Source organism: Tupaia chinensis, unplaced genomic scaffold (assembly GCF_000334495.1).
Source record: "Tupaia chinensis unplaced genomic scaffold, TupChi_1.0 Scaffold139785_1, whole genome shotgun sequence".
Taxonomy (NCBI): Eukaryota; Metazoa; Chordata; class Mammalia; order Scandentia; family Tupaiidae; genus Tupaia; species Tupaia belangeri.
Window position 1 is genome coordinate 462986 of NW_006199665.1, and position 16942 is coordinate 479927.

Below are 16942 nucleotides of genomic sequence, written 5' to 3' on the forward strand. Positions count from 1 at the left end.
TTTTTTTTTTTTTTTTAAGGTTTTTGCCATAGGGCATGTATACTCACTAGAGAGATACAGAGAGGGAAAGTGAGAAATCACCCCCTTACTAGGGATGGCCATGTTGCAATCCCTTCTCCATTCTCCCCTTGGGATTTTGGGCACATACGCACATAACTCCTGATGTACTTTTCAAGCCATCGGGTCTGGGACTCTAACTGTAGTCAGCCATGTGGGAGTCCAGCACCCTAACTACCATGCCACCTGCTGGCTCCTCTTTTGGACATTTTTTTTTTTGTTTTTAAAGAATTATTTTATTTTGGGTCCAGCAGTTAGCATAATGGCTATGTCACTGGACTGCCATGTAGTCGACCGTGGTTCACGTCCCAGACCAGGTGGCTTAAACTCACGCCAGCCGCGTGTGCGTGCGTGCCCAGAATGGAGGAGAAGGGATTGCGGTGTGGCCATCCCCCCTGAGGGGTGATTTCTCACTTTCTATCTCTGTCTCTCTCTGTCTTTCTGGCGAGCACACGTGCCCTATAGCAAAAACCTCTCCCCCCAAAATATAAATAAATAAAAAGAATTATTTTATGTTTATTCATTGTCATTATTTTATTTTTTAAACTTTTTTTTTGAAGTTGACCAGAGAGAGACAAGGAAAGTGAGAAACCAAGCTGCCAGGTCCAGGACTCAAACCATGGTCAGCAATGTGGGAGTCCAGCTGCCTTAACCACCACACCACCTGCCGACCCCCCTTTTGGACAGTTATTAATCATCAGTGCTTGGAATTTGAGCATCTCAGAAAGGTCCTGAATCCCGGGAAGGAATCTATTTGAATTACCTTTCTTAATTAGGGAGAGTAGGAAAGGTTGGATCTGTTGTACTTTCAGTTTTCTCCTTTCCATCCTCTGGAAGATGAAGCTGGGTCCACACCTCCTTATTTGCATGTCTTGGAACTAGTTGTGTTTTGGAGTTCTAGCTTGAGAAAAGAACACACTACCTACACTGTCATCTGGGATAGCACCCTGTAATTAAGCACATCAATTCTGCACCAAATGGAATAAAAAAAGATTAATGTTGCCACAGGTTACTTTGGCCTCACCATGAGTTTTGGCACCCTATTTGTGAAGAACACTTGATTTTCAGATATTTTTGGACTTTGGGGGATTATAGGGCAAGGGGTCTTGTCCACTCTTCCTCTATTGGCTGTGTTGGGGAAGAAGTAAGATCCTACAGATAAAGGTCTTAGCGTCCTACTAGTCAGGCATTTATTGCAGCTGTTGCTGTCATCTTTGTTGCCATGGTCTTAAGAGATGAATTTAAAAGGGTCTGTCAACAAATAGGAAAATGCCTACCCTGGGGAAAGGTACTTGTTAACTTGCATTTCTATTATAAATAAGCTATTCTGGGGACTCTGGCTTTAATTTTCAGGTCATGAGTTGGCTCTGATGTGAATAGGTCAGTATTGCCTCTCATAGTAGCTGCCGTAATTTCAGCACTAAATCATTTAAAAAAAATAGATTCATAAAAAATATATTTTAAAATGTAATTTCAAAGCAAGTGTCAGGTTTAACCATAGTCTATTGCAATTAACCTTTAAGAGTAGTAGTTTCAAAAAAGTTAAATAAAAGGGGGACTGGCAGGTTGCGTGGTGGTTAGGGGCACTGGACTCCCACATGGATGACCATGGTTCAAGTCCCGGACCTGGCAGCTTGCGTTCTCTCTTTGTCTCTCTCTCTTGCTCTACCCCTCTCTGGTCAAATTTAAATAAATAAATAAAGTTTGTGTGTTTTCTTTTAAAGGTAGTTTCTGGGGTCAGCAGGAGGAGGTTAAGGTACTGGACACTCCCACCTGGCCAACCATGATTCTAGTCCCAGCTTGCTTTCCTGCTCCATCTCTCTGGTCAAATTAAACTAAATAAATGAATCAATCAATCAATCAAAATTAAATAATTATTTTTTAAAAGAGTAGTGATTTCTGATATTCACTTTTTTTGTACTAATTCATTTTAAGTCAAGAGATATTTTGAGAGTTGAAAGATTATATATGTATATATTAATATTTGTTTATGTGTGTGTGTGTATATGCGTACACCTATATATACATATGTAAATAAAATAGCATGTGTTATTTTCATATAAGCGTGCCGATTCCAAATAACTACTTAAGTTTAAGAAGTAGTTGTAATATACTCCCCCTTTTCTTTTGGAGAGGTTTTTGCTATAGGGTGCATGCACTCGTTAGAAAGAGAGAGACAGAAAGTGAGAAATCATCCCCTGGGGGGATGGCCACGCTGCAATCCCTGCTCCTCCATTCTCCTCTCGGGATCTTGGGCACGCACACACACATGCCCAGTGTGAGTTTAAGCCACCAGGTCCGGGACTCAAACCATGGTGACTACGTGGGAGTCCACCAACGTAGCCATTACACTATCTGCTGGTCTCACCTTCCCCTTTTTTAATAAGAAAACTAAAATATGAAGCAGTTTTCTATTTCAGATTCAGGTGGGGTGGGAAGGAGGTATTGTTTGTTTTAATATCACTTCAAACTAACACCCATCCTTGTTTGAATTGGAATCAGCTCACCCTTCAGTGATTTGGTGTAAGTATTTCCTCATTGAACTGAATGATAATTTGGGTACTCATTTATTAAAGTGGGTTATTGGCTTAAATGTTTAAAAACTTTTATCCAGTCCTGGCATAGCAAGTTAAACATATCCTGCCTTTCCATTGGTTCATAAGTTCTAGAAGTCTCATTAAGTCTTATTATCTAGTGTTTGGGTGACTTTCCACTGAGGAGAAGGCCTATCTGTCAGTCTGTACTGAAGTGTCATTTGTAAGTCATTTTCCTGTGGCTCATTCAGAGAAGATTAACCACATTGTGCATATGTTTAGGCTTTGTCCAGGGATCTGAAACCACTTTGCAGTCGACATACTCAGACACCAGTGCTCAGCCCACCTGTGATTACGGTAAGTGTGGGGGCCCAGTGGGAAGGAAAATGTTCTGCTCTCTATTGGCAGAGAGTAGTCCCACCTTCTTAATTGTCTTTGGCTTTGTTGTCATGCTGTCTGCCACCTTCTTAATTGTCTTTGGCTTTGTTGTCATGCTGTCTTGCTTTTGTAAATCTAAACTTGTGTAAAACAGTGTGAATAGCACTTTGAATAGCACTTTGCTCTTGGCATTATTATGGGAAAGCTGTCTGTGTTACTGAGCAAGCTAGTCTGCAAATAATTGATTCCTTTGACCCTTTAAAATTTTGTAGGAATACTTTCTTTGACAGAATATCTGACTTCAGAGAATCATCTTGAGTGCCTGGAAAGGATTGTTCCAGGAGAAATTTAGCTATTAGCGTCATGGTAGTGTGTGCATCTGTCAGGCTTTCAGAGACATGGTCGATCATCTCAAGCTAGTAGGACACACATGGACGAACAAGATTAAGAATTCCTGATTGATTTCTCAAGGATGGGCAGACAATTTTCTAATTCAGAAGTAGCCACCCTACAAAGATTTACAGGTGTTGTTTTGTTGGCATGCTATGACAGCTCCAAATGGCCAAGAAAGCTAGGGTGTCCATTTTCTGTGACACTAGGGATGTCCATTAAGGAGGAGCCCTCATTGGGATTAATGAGGCTAATGTCTTGGTTACTGAGATGGATTATTCTACTACCAAAGTCTGGGAAAAGACTGAGCCAACACAGCTAACTTCCCTTAAGAGTCTCTGAATAAATCGACTTAAATAAGTTCCCCAAGTATTAATAGCTAGTCTCAGGGAGGGGGAGATTTAAAATGTTTTGAAATTGGGTAATGCAGTATTAGGTATATTATTAAATTATGTACTTATTTTTTTCAAACTTTATTTATTTATTTTAATTTGACCAGAGAGGGACAGAGTGAGAGAGAAAGGGAATGTGAGAAAGCAAGTCACCGGGTTCAGGACTCAAACCGTAGTCAGTCAGTCATGTGGGAGTCTGTTGCCTTCAACCACCATGCCACCCACCACATCGGGCACGTGTGCGTGCGTGCCCGCCCAAGATCCCGAGAGGAGAATGGAGGAGAAGGGATTGCGGTGTGGCCATCCCCCCTGGGGGGTGATTTCTCGCTGTCTCTGTCTGTCTGGCGAGTGCACGTGCACTATAGCAAAAACCTCTTCCAAAAAAAAAAACCAACACAAAATGAATATTAAATCTAAAATACCTAAAAGAAAATTTAGAAGAAAACTTTTTTTTTTTTTTTTGGAGAGATTTTTCACTGTAGGGCGCGTGCGCTCACCAGACAGAGAGAGACATAGAGACAGAAAGCGAGAAATCACCCCCCAGGGGGGATGGTCACGCCGCAATCCCTTCTCCTCCATTCTCCTCTCGGGATCTTGGGCACGCACGCACACGCGCCCGGCGTGAGTTTTAAGCCACCGGGTCCGGGACACGAACCGCGGTCGACTACGTGGGAGTCCAGCGACATAGCCATTACGCTAACTGCTGGTTCCCAAGAAAACTTTTGTGACTGTAGGTTAGGCATAGGTTTCTCAGATACAACAAAATCAGAACCATCAAAGAAAGGACTAATGACTTAGACTTCATCAAAACTTAAAACTCGGGACCAGCAGGTAGCTTGGTAATTGAGAGCACTGGACTCCCACATGGCTGACAGTGGTTTGGGTCTCAGACCTGGCGGCTTGCTTTCTCACTTTCTCTCTCTCTGTCCCACTCTGGTCAAATTAAAAAAATAATAATAAATGAATAAATAAATAAGGTTAAATAAAATAATTCTTTTAAAAAAAACTTAAAACTTGTTTTCTTTATAAACAAATTCTGATAAGAGAATAAATAGATAAGCCTCAATCTGGAAGAAAATATTTACAAATGGCTCATCTGATAAAAGGCTTATATTCAGAATATATAAGTGAGGGGATCGAAAAGATAGGCAAATTAGAACTATGTTTGATTAAAAAGGGAAGGCAGGGAGAGCAGGATAGGGGAGCCATGCAAACCACGTTTCTCTTCATTTATAAAATACCTAATACCTAATACTTAAGCCATCAGGTCTGAGACGCTAACTGTGGTCGACTACATGGGAGTCCAGCGACATAGCCATTACGCTAACTGCTGGTCCCTTAATTTTTTTATAAAAGGTGTAGTATAGGTCAAGTTTCATATCTCTCTTCTTGGCATACAGACATCAAATTATTCCAGCACTGTTAATTGAAAAGACTATTCTTTCTCTACTGAGTTGCCTTTGTACATTTTGTCGAAAATCAGTTGACCATGGGGACCAGCAGTTGACGTAATGGCTATGTTGCTGGACTCTCATGTAGTCGACCGCAGTTCGAGTCCCGGACCCCGTGGCTTAAACTCACACCAGGCGCGTGTGCGTGAGTGCCCAAGATCCCTAGAGGAGAATGGAGGAGGAGGGATTGCAGCGTGGCCTTCCCCCCTGGGGGGTGATTTCTTGCTTTTTATCTCTCTGTCTCTGTCTTTCTGGCGAGCACACACGCCCTATAGCAAAAACCTTTCCAAAAAAAAGAAAATCACTGGACCATGTATTATGGTTCTGTTTCTGGACTCCTAATTTTGTTCCATTGATCTAAACACATCTAAACTTTATCCAGTATCACACTGGCTTGGTTACCAGACAGTAAGTCTCAAAATCAGTTAATATGAGTCCTCTGGGTTTTTTCTTTTTCTGTATGTTGTCTTGAATACTCACTTTTTTTTTTGCTTCTCTCCCCTCTTCTTTCCTTACCTTGCCTTTAGTTTGAAAAATTATGTCCTTAAAAATTCCCTTAGCTGGGACCCATGGCCTGGTGGTTAAGACAATTGGATCCCACAAGGCTGACCACTCACTTTGAGTTCTGGACCTAGTGGCTTGACAAACACGTCAAGGCACTTGTTGGGTGTGTGCCCCCAAATCCCAAAATAATGGAGAAATGCAGGAGGAGGGATTGCATTGTGGCCATTCGCCGTGCTTTCTTGCTCCCCTCATCCCATATTCTGCAAGGACACATGCCCTCTGACAAATTAAAAAAAATGTTCCTTAGTTAATCATGATCTCATCTCTTCAGATACAAATGAGTCGAGGTATGCTTTCAGAGGAGACAGGTCTCAGGAGCCTGGGTTGCTCCAGGCAGAGCAAGTAGCACATAGTGCTTGCTGAAGGGACCCCTGACTTGCCCTCCCAGGAGGCCAGCTGCCTGTCCTTGAATGGTAAAGTTGTGTTAGCGGAGTTAATGCCTGGTTTCCCCTTCTCTTCCATGTCCTTCCTCGCCCAGTTCTGGTAGATCTTTAGCAGCTAAAGCCTGGGGTAACTATTGTAGCTCCCAAACAGAAGTCTGGCTTTGCCTCTTAGTCCTGTCTCCTTCTCACAAAGCTTGTGTCTGTCGGCCAGCTTCATGCACACAGCCATGTGGCCAGGCATTTGTTAGCTGTTGGGTCTAGCTATGTCATTCTTTATGTGACTCTACCAGCCTCCCTGCCTTTTTTTTTTTTAAGTAATTATTTATTCATTTTTATTTGTTATTATTTTAATTTGACCAGAGAGAGACAGAGCAAGAAAGGGAAAGTGAGAAAGCAAGCCGCCAGGTCTGGGACTGGAACCACAGCCAGTCATGTGGGAGACCAGCGCCTTACCACCATGCCACCCGCTAGCCCCCCAGCCTCCCTTCTTATTCGTCAGAATGGCTTCTGCATTGCTGTTCCTGTACGTGGTGTCCGGCTCCTGGCTACCCCGTGGCCCTCTGGTGTTAGTGTCTCCTTTAATAACAAGGAGTACTCAGCCTCAACGGTGCCTCTGCTCAGAGATGGTAGTTGCTGGATGAACAAATGGATGTTCCCAGCCTCAGAGGATTTTTGCTTTGTGAGTGCTTTAATGATTCTGATTTATTAAATGTGGTGGTCAGCTGGAGTTCCTGGCTGGTGTCTGCCACCTTCTGTTTGTGCACTGGGCTGTGGAGGAATCAGGTGGTGGCCATTTTCCCTGGTGCATTTTTTCCATTTCTGTCTTGCTCCCTTGTGGTCTGGGCTCTGTTGTTGGTCATGTTGCTCTCATGGAACTCTTTGCCCCCTGCCCTGGAATGAGCATGTCTTATCTGTCGGAAGAAGTGGCCTGGCATAGGGGATGACTGAGGGTCCCACCGTCACTGAGAAGGTGGCCACCTGTTCTTTTTTTTTGGGGGGAGAGGTTTTTGCTATAGGGCGTGTGTGCTCTCCAGAAAGACAGAGAGAGACAAAGAGATAGAAAGCAAGAGATCACCCCCCAGGGGGGATAGCCACGCCACAATCCCTTCTCCTCTTGTGATCTTGGGCACACACACACGTTCCCTGCGTGAGTTAAAGCTGCCAGGTCTGGGACTAGAACCACGGTCGACTACGTGGAAGGTCCAGCAACATAGCCATTAAGCCAACTGCTGGTCCTGTCACCTGTTCTTGTGTCCTCCTCTGGGAGAGGAAGTGTATTTTTGTCCGTTCTCAGCGACTCCATGTTCCTAAGGGAGTGAATTTTTATCATATGTTGTGATCAGATCCAGAGCATAATTAGTGTGTAATCCAGACTGTTCTCTCGGAAACTTGCTCAGGTTCGGAATGCTTCTTAGACTTCCCTTCCTGGTATGTTCCAGCACAGCACACACACAGTTCAAGGGTTATTGGCCCTCCCTGTTAGGCAGGCGTTTGGGGAGTGGGGTGGTCGGTTCCTCTGCTTCAGATGGCTTTGTTGGGTGCTTTGGGTGACATGATTTGAGAGTAGATGTGGACTCTGCCAGGTTCTTGTACAGCAGTGTCTATATGAAACATGTTTTCCTCTTTCTCAATTGGTGCTTAGCTAGGGGTGGGAGGTCATTTCTAATTCTAGCTATTTAAGGGAGGAGTATGGGAATCCACTTCATCATTTGAGGGTGTTGCAAACAGGAGGCTCCTTAAATAGCAGATGTGCAGAGCCACAGAAGGCCAGCACCACAGTAGTGAGTGACCTGGGTCCTTTGCACAATGCTCTCAAGCTCAAGGCTTCTCAGTTAAGGGAACTTCAGTTTCTATAACCAGTCAGGCACTGGGGACACTTCACTGGTGCCCGAATTCAACTTTTATCATATACAAGTAACTGTAGACCTAATTGCCCTTTTACTTTTTATAGGATATGGAACTTGGAACTCTGGGACAAACAGAGGCAAGTATCATTCCTGTGATTGCTCTCCTCTTCCGCAGGATTGAACTGGTTATGTTGCTCTGCCACTGCTCGGCTTGCCCAGGGCGGAGGGTGCTAGTGTCTCAGGGGGCCCACTTGTCCTTCATGGGAGTTTTTCTTCAGGAAGACTGGAGTCCAACCAGCCTCAGGCCCATGGGGTCCCAGCTTGTCCCTGTGACAGAAGACACTCTTGTCTCTGTCTCTCTTCTGCCTCCCTCTCTCTGCCCTGTGCCATCTCCGTCTGTCTCTGTCTCCCTCACTGCAGGCTACGAGAACTATGGCTACGGCTATGGCTATGGCCAGGAAAACACCTCCAACTATGGGTATGGTATGGCCACTTCAAACTCTTGGGAAATGCCTAGCTCTGACACAAGTGCAAACCCTAACGCCTCGGGTAGTGCCGGTGCCGACCCCGTCTTATCCAGAATTAACCAGCGTTTAGATATGGTGCAGCACTTGGAGACAGACATGATGCAAGGAGGCGTGTACAGCTCAGGTGGAGAAAGGTGAGTGAGCACCTGCCCAGGGACTGTGGCTTTCCATGGGTGCCTCCTGCCCACTAGCATCTTCCTCTCAGTGTGCTTCTGTCTGCTTCCTCCCTCTTTGCTTGGTGTTGCTGTGGCTCTGCTCTCGCTGAGGTCTGTGGGACTTCACTTCTCTGACCCATGTCTCCCTCTAAGCTGTGCGGGGTGGGGGGTAGCCTCTCCCCAGCTTGCAGGGGAGGAGCAAGGTCAGATTGGCCGGACTGCGCCGAACCCGCAGGATGGCTCCTCATGAGCAGTGTTCAGCAGCCCCTCTCTCTGAGGAAACCATTTGGTGTTCTCTCGAGACTTGGCATCCTGCATGGTGTCAGGTCAGAGAGATCAGGTTTGGTGTGAAGGGTGGGACGAGCCGTGGAGGCTGACCCCCATGAACTTGGCCATCACAACATATGGAATGGGGCAGGCATTGATACGTCCTGGCCACTTGGCACCTTAGAAGCCTGTGTCTGTTGGAAGCATTTCTCATGAGGACATGTCCTCATTTTGCAGTAGGGAAGCTCAAGTACAGGCAGGTTTACACCCCTGGCCCAAGGCACCCAGCAAGTGTGTCGTGGGCCTGGGCCTCGCACCTAGATCTGCCTTGCCCCAGAGCTTTACCCATGGGCATTGGTCGTTGACTGAACTCGAGGTGACCTGGGAGTGCTTGTGCCCTGGCGAGTGGGGCATGCCTATTTCTAGCATGGGGTGGAGTGAGGAGGGGCCTGACAGCTTTGGTAAGGCCAAGCGAGCCTCCAGGACCACCGAGTAGTAGCAGCGGGCAGAGCGGACTTGCTGGCATTGACTTGTGTCACTTCTGTGCACTTTATCCCAGCCTGGAGCCAGGGATGGGGCGAGGGGCGTGGCAGCGTTGGCCTCTGCACCAGTGCAGTGGGCTGTACTACAGTTCCGCTGGCTCTCTGCGGTGCCCTCTAGTGGGCAGGAGGCTGGGCTCTCTCTTGGTACCCACGTAGGCTATGGCCTCCTGCCCTGGCTCCAGGGTGGATGTGATAGAGCTATTCCTTCTAGTTCTGCACAAGTTTGCAGTGTCTTTTCCTGGGAAACATTTCTCATTTTGTCTCCCTTCTTTTGGGTGCGAGATGGAATATGGGGGGCCTGGGTTCCTTAGTTGGAAGGGGTGAGACCAGCTCAGTGTTTCCTGTGGTCACGATCCGCCTGGTTGGACAAGTGCTCAATGTGCTGGCTCCTGATGTCCCACAGGGTCCTGGGTGCTTGGCTCTGCTCCCCAACGAGCAGCCCTGGGCGTTGTGGCTGCCACAGGTGGCAGTCAGGTTTGCCGTGGGCCAGCAGCGGCACTGCCTGCAGTGAGACTCCTTGCCGGACCAGAGCCTCTCCCCAGTATCCGTCTTAGGGTCCAGCCTCTCCCTGGCTTGCAGGGAGTTGGGCTTGGGGTAATAGAGCCCCTGTGAGGGCTTCAGCCCTTTAGAGGAGTCCTTCCTCTAGAACTGTGTGCTCCTGAGAGGCCAGAACCTTTTACTTGTGGTTTCTGTCCAGGACGGAAAGGTCTGTGGGGAAGGTGGGAGTGGTGAGCTTGACCACAGTGTCCGCTGGAGGTGATGACCCGGAGGGACCCCTCCCTGACACTTGCCATGTACCTCTACAGATACGACTCCTATGAGGCCTGTGACTCGAGGGGCGTCCTGAGCGAGCGTGACCTGTACCGGTCAAGCTATGATTACGGCGAGCTTGACTCCGAGATGGAAATGGCCTACGAGGGCCAGTATGATGCCTACCGTGACCAATTCCGCATGCGTGGCGGCGACACCTTTGGTCCACGGGCCCAGGGCTGGGCCCGGGATGCCCGGAGTGGCCGGCCGATGGCCTCAGGCTATGGGCGCATGTGGGAAGACCCCATGGGGGCCCGGGGCCAGTGCATGCCTGGTGCCTCCCGGCTGCCCTCCCTCTTCTCCCAGAACATCATCCCTGAGTACGGCATGTTCCAGGGCATGCGTGGCGGTGGTGCCTTCCCAGGCAACTCCCGCTTCGGCTTTGGGTTCGGCAATGGTATGAAGCAGATGAGGCGGACCTGGAAGACCTGGACCACAGCTGACTTCCGGGTGAGTGTGGGTGACCTTCTCTGGCCCCCAGCCAGGGCACGGAAAGCAGGGCCAGGAGTCCCACCCCCTGACCTGCTCCCGCTTTGTGACCCAGACCAAGAAGAAGAAGAGGAAGCAAGGTGGTAGCCCTGATGAGCCGGACAGCAAAGCCACCCGGACCGACTGCTCAGATAACAGTGACTCAGATAACGGTGAGCTGAGGTGGCGCTGGGCTGCTCCCCGTCCCCCACGGCTCCTGGGCTGAGCTCGGCCTCTTCCCTTTCAGATGAGGGCACTGAGGGCGAAGCTGCAGATGGCACTGAAGGCACTGAGGCTATGGAGAAGGGCTCCAGAGCAGTAAGTAGCCCCAGTCTGGGATCCTCTGTATGGGAGCTGGGCTGGAGGGCGGGACTCTCCAGGGCCATACTCGCGCTGTCTGTGCAGCGTCTGTCTGGTAGAAGGCACAGGGCGGCTAGCCAGAGGCGAGGTCTCCCGTGGGAAATGGGGGTGGGACAAACTTTCTGCGTCCTCAGTGACGAGAGGCCGTGAGTTTTCTGGCCCAGTTGGCATGTATCTTGGCCTAGTCAGTTAGAGCCATTGTAAATAACTGCACACATTTTAAAGTTGAATTTTCAAATTGTGTGTTAGGAAGGAGAGGACGAGGAGGGAAAAGAAGATGGGAGAGAAGAAGGCAAAGAGGATTCGGAGAAGGGTGAGTCTTCCCGGGAGCCCGGGTGCTGGGTGGCTCTCCAGGTGTTCACAGTGGGAGGGATCCAGCTGAGGGCAGGATTGCTGCAGAAGTATGGCCTGCTTGGGACCTCCCCTGTGGGGCCGGCAGAGGGCTCTTCTTGCTCCTCCTCCTCCCACTCCGTCCTCCAGTTCTTCCCAGGCTGAGGCTGTGGATGGCGGTGGTCCCTGCCTAGCACATTGGTTTTACCTTCAGGTGAGGGCAGCAAGCAGTAGTGGGGCTCCCCAGGCATGCCCCCTGCCCTCAGTCCCCCAGTCACCTGCAGTTCTGAGTCCTCGTGGCTGCTGTCCGAGCTGGGACCCTCGGTGCAGTTTTTACGGCTCTGGTTTGCGTGTCCTCTCCCTTAGCGCCTCTCCAGCCCCTGTTGGGAGTCCGTGTCCCCCCACCTGAGTGATGAGCGCCAGCAGGTACCTAACAGTAAATCCAGCCTCAGCCCACTGTTGCCGCGGTGCCCGGTGGGGGGTGGGCAGGGCCACCCGGCTCCCTGAACATGTGTCAGTGTCCCCATGGAGATAGCCTGTCTTTGCCTTCCAGCCTCCTTGTGGCCCATTCTGCAGAGAGTGTGGTGTCCTGGAGAGTGGAGGGGTCAGCGTGTGCTCTCTGCTCCATGGGGCCTAGGCCAGACCCGCTCCCTGCCTGGCCCAGGGTACCCAGCCCCACTCGTGGCCAGAGGCCTTGCTTGGACAGCCGCTCTGAGATGGACCACTGAGTGGACGGCGGGTGATTGGACCAGAGGCCACAGAGCCTATCTTGTCTTAGCAGAGCTGAGCTGGTGACTGTACCCTTCTGTTCCCACAGGGGCGCTGAACACCCAGGATGAGAATGGCCAGGCCAAGCGCAAGTTGCAGGCAGGCAAGAAGAGCCTGGACAAGCAGAAAAAGCGGCAGCGAGACCGCATGGTGGAAAGGTAACCTACTTCCCTCCACCCTTCTGCCTCTGCCTCGCTCTGGGGCTGCCGCCAGGAGAGCAGGGCCATAAACTCTGCCATCTCGCCGCCCTCTGGCTTCCCTTGGGAGCCACCACCTGCTCGGCCGTGCATGGACCCTGCTTCCCACCAGGCCCGGCTCCCAAGGCCTCACTCGGCCCCTGCCCCTCTGCGGCCGCCTGGCGACCGCTGGCGTCTATGGCCCGAGATCCGACACTGCTCGGCACCGTTGCCCAGAAGCTCCGGCGTTAGGTCACTCGGAGCAGGAGCCCCGAGGTACACTGGGGGCCGATGCCCCCGAGGGAGGGGGCCAGCTCATCAGAGACTCAAGGTCCATGGCGCCTGTGTCGCCCCAGCTAGCTGCCAAGAGGCCGCCGCCGTGCCCAGGAGAGATGGCAGCACCTGTGGGCTGTGGCAGCCCCGGGCCTGCCCTCGGCCCTGCCCGCCGGCCCTCTCAGGCCGGGCCTGTCTGCGGCTGAGCCCTTCACGCCCCTTGGTCGGCTCTGTCTGCCCTCAGGGCTCCCGCACTGGCGCTTGCCTCCTCCTCCTCCGCCTCAGACTCTTGCTCTTGCTGGACCTTCCTCAGCCTCGCCGGCGCCCGGCCCCTGGGCTCTCCAGACAAAGCTGACCCCGTGGCCCAGATAAGGACGTCCGGCAGAGGTAGGGACCCGCCCCGAGGCCTCGGTGGCGGCTGGCCTCCTCCGCCCCTTGCCACGGCGGCCTGCTTCGGCCCAGGCCCCAGACCCCGGGCTTCTGCTGTGGACACCAGGCCCAGACAGAGCACCTCGCCCGGGTGACTCCAGGCTGCCCTCTGGCAGGCCGGGCTGGCACCCTTCTTCCAGCTCAGACTGGTCTCTTCTCAGAAGAGGAAGATGAGACAGCAGGTGCCCAGGCCTGCCTCCCATCCCTCCCGACACCACCCCCAAGCATTCTGAGCAGAGGATGGGCTGGGCCTTTGAGTCCCCCAGATCCCAGAAGGAAGATGCAGCACCTTTTCGGGCCCTGCCTCAGGACTGCGTACTCCATTCTGCACCTCAGGGCCACCTGGCTCAGACCAGGGCATCCTTCCTTCCGGTCCCCAGCTGGGCCAAGTGCACAAGCTCCTGCCCAGCCTTGGTAGAGAGGCCCTCCGGCAACCTTCCAGCGACTCCTTGCCTGTTGCAGCAGCTGCTGCCTCGGCTTCGGCCTCCTGCCTCTGGGAAGGAAGAGCTCTTCCCCGCCCCCTACGTTGCAATAACTGCAGCCTGCAGACTCTCTGTCCCCTTCTACTCCCAACCCCACCGGTCCCAGCCAGTCCTTCTGCTGGGACCGCACTTCCCAGGCCCGTGAGCAAGGCCTGTTCTGGGCTTGCAGCTGGGTTGGGTGAGGCGGCAGCACTGGTGTCTGGTACTGTTGCGGCCTCAGCCCCTCGTTTTCCCTTCCGTGGCAGGATTCAGTTTGTGTGTTCTCTCTGCAAATACCGGACCTTCTACGAGGATGAGATGGCCAGCCACCTGGACAGCAAGTTCCACAAGGAGCACTTTAAGTACGTAGGCACCAAGCTCCCGAAGCAGACGGCCGACTTCCTGCAGGTGAGCCCCAGAGTGTGGCATGGCTGCTCTGAGTTTCTCAGTCCGCTGGGGACATAGGGCAGCCCTCATGAACCTTGGTATCTGTGGCAGGAGTATGTCACCAACAAAACCAAAAAGACAGAAGAGCTCCGAAAAACTGTGGAGGACCTCGATGGCCTGATCCAACAGATCTACAGAGACCAAGACCTGACCCAAGGTGAGAAGGTTCCAGCCCACTCCCACCAGGCAGGGCCTCAGCTCTCCTTCCTGCGGTTCTTAGTGGAGGGTCACGACCCTGCTCTGCTTCCCCAGAGAGGGTCAGTGAACGGTCCTGCGCCCACTTGGAAGGGACCAAGTTGAGAAGCTAGTCTGCCATTTTCTGTCCCCAAAGTCCTGGATCTGGCTTAGACACCTGGGACCAGTAGCGACTCCCTCCCTCTCTCTTCCCCCACCCTCACAGAAATCGCCATGGAGCATTTTGTGAAGAAAGTGGAGGCAGCCCACTGTGCAGCCTGCGACCTTTTCATTCCCATGCAGTTTGGGATCATCCAGAAGCATCTCAAAACCATGGATCACAACCGGAACCGCAGGGTGAGTGGCCACAGGTGCCCTTCCTTCCTCCATCCCGTGAGTGGGGAGAGTGAGGCCTCTGAGGAGGCCGAGCAGCTGTGACCTCCACCTGCCCACAGGAACTGCAGGGGAGGTGGGGGCAAGTAGACGCAGACATTCCCTGCCCAGGGCAGTCAGTCTAGCTATAGGTAGAGGGTGGGAGACGGGGACTCTGCCTGGGAGATGGTGGCATCCAGACTACCTTCAGGACAGCAGAAGGCTATGAGGTGCTGGGACTTCCACGTGCTTAGTGGCCACTGGTCAGACAGGGTTCAAAAACCAGGCTGAGGAGTGGACAACGCAGTTGGTGCTGGAGGTGGGGGTGGGCCTGCCAGCTTCCCAAGGGCTGCACTGAGGCGTGTAGGCTTGTTCTTTTAGGCAGCAAGTGAGGCCTAACGGGGTTAGAGTTGGTGTTGAGCTAGAGACTTCAGGGACCTATGGAGGAAGTGGGCTGCCAGGGAATGGCTGTCGCAGTACCGAGACTTCACCCCGGGATGAAGAGGAGAGCTGCTGAAGAAGACAAGACAGGAGATCGGCATGAGGGAGTGGCCGGGGGCCTGGGCTGATTCAGCTTTCTGACTTGGGGGCCTAGGTGGACAGCGATGCTTCTAAGATTATGGGAGCTTGACATTTGGTTTAGGGAAAGGAATATGGTAAGAAACTGAGTGAGTTCTGTCTCGTTTTTTAGCATATCCCTGGCACCTAACACAGAAACCACAGTAGGTGTGCTTGGTGTGAATGGGCACCATCCCAAGTTGGAGATGGCTGGTAGGGAGCAGGTGGGGTGGAGGACTGCAGAGGGGAGAGCTGAGAGGCTCAGGGTCAGGTGCAGACTGGAGAGAGACTGGGCTGTCGTCACCGTGGAGGGGGGCCAGTAGGGCTCATCAGAAGATGGTAGCACCCCAGGTGGGTGGGAAGTAACCTACCTTTTCCCATACCTGTCACAGTTTGTCTCTGGTTTTTCCCAGTGCAGTGATTCTCAGCAATGGGATAGAGCTGGGGGTGGTCTGGCTTATGTGGATCCAGAGATTCAGAACTGGCACATGCCACTGAGGGTTCTGGAAAGACAGGAACATGCCTGTTGGCTTTGCCAACAGAGAAGCTATGGAGATCTTGCCCAGAACCGATTCTTGGGGTGAGACCAGACAGGGATAGGGAGAGAGGAGACCGTGGAAGATGTAGTAGAGTACAGGGCATTAATAAAACTACTGGAAAATCTAGGGGAAGTGGGTTAGCAAAATATAAACTCAAAGTTGATCCTGAGTGAAGTTAAAAAAAAAAACAAAAACATGATTGGTTACCATTAGAGGGGTCAGGGTGATGAACATACTTAGAAGGCACCAGAAATAGTTGGTTTGAAAAGTTCATTTGAATGCGATTTAAGTAGTATATATATATTTTAAAATTCTAGACTATAGAGATAAATTGAAAACATCTCATTATTTTTGGTGACAGCTTTACCATAGTTTACCCATTTACGATACACAGTTTAATGATTTTTATAATAATAATGATAGAGTTCTTTTTAAAAAATTCTTTTTTTTTTTTTTTTTTTAATTTGAACACAGAGCAAAAGAAGGGGAAAATGAGAAAGCAAACTGTCAGGGACTTGAACCATGGTCCTCCATGTGGGAGTCCAGCACCTTAACCACTAGACCAGACCACCTGCCGACCCAATCACAGAGTTCTTTAGCCATCACTCTCCCCCTGCCAGCTTCCTACCCTCTCCCAGCCTTGGGTAGCCACTGATCTCTTGGTCTCTTAGTTGTTTATTTTGGACATGTCATACAAACAGTCACATAATGCTGCTTCTCTGTGATTAACTTTCTGCACTGGGCATAATGTTTTCAAGGTTCACTTACATTGTAGCATATATCAGAACTTTATTCCCAAGTGGCTATACCAATTTACATTCTCACCGGAAATGTGTGTGTTCTGATTTCTTTTTTTTTTTTTTTAAGTTTTTTTTTTTTTAAGGTTTTGGCCATAGTGTGTGTGCACTCACCAGAGAGAGAGAGAGAGAGAGGCAGAAACAGAGGGAATGTCAGAAATCACCTGCCAGGGGAATGGCCATATCATGATCCCTTCTCTATTCTCCTCCTGGGATTTTTGGCATGCATGCACACATGCATCTGGCATGCTTTTCAAGCTACCGAGTCTGGGACTCAAACCACTGTCAGCCATGCGAGAATCCAGCACCTTAACTTTCATGCCACCTGCTGGCCCTTTATTTGACTTTTTTTTTTTTGGAGAGATTTTCACTGTAGGGCGCGTGCGCTCGCCAGACAGAGAGACATAGAGACAGAAAGCGAGAAATCACCCCCCAGGGGGGATGGTCACGCCGCAATCCCTTCTCCTCCATTCTCCTCTCGGGATCTTGGGCA

The 16942-nt window shown here is 50.7% G+C and overlaps 1 protein-coding gene across 1 annotated transcript in view; it reads left to right on the forward strand.

The window, feature by feature from the left end:
- The window catches only part of AKAP8L (A-kinase anchoring protein 8 like), a gene marked incomplete at its 3' end in the record, with an annotated part of 37196 nt that overhangs the window by 10269 nt on the left and 9985 nt on the right, over positions 1 to 16942 (forward strand). The window contains 11 exon segments of the mRNA XM_014593172.2: positions 2874 to 2948; positions 8101 to 8133; positions 8417 to 8657; positions 10294 to 10747; positions 10842 to 10938; positions 11013 to 11083; positions 11375 to 11438; positions 12273 to 12381; positions 13829 to 13970; positions 14061 to 14166; positions 14410 to 14540. Coding sequence (XP_014448658.1) covers positions 2874 to 2948; positions 8101 to 8133; positions 8417 to 8657; positions 10294 to 10747; positions 10842 to 10938; positions 11013 to 11083; positions 11375 to 11438; positions 12273 to 12381; positions 13829 to 13970; positions 14061 to 14166; positions 14410 to 14540 — 1523 coding nt within the window.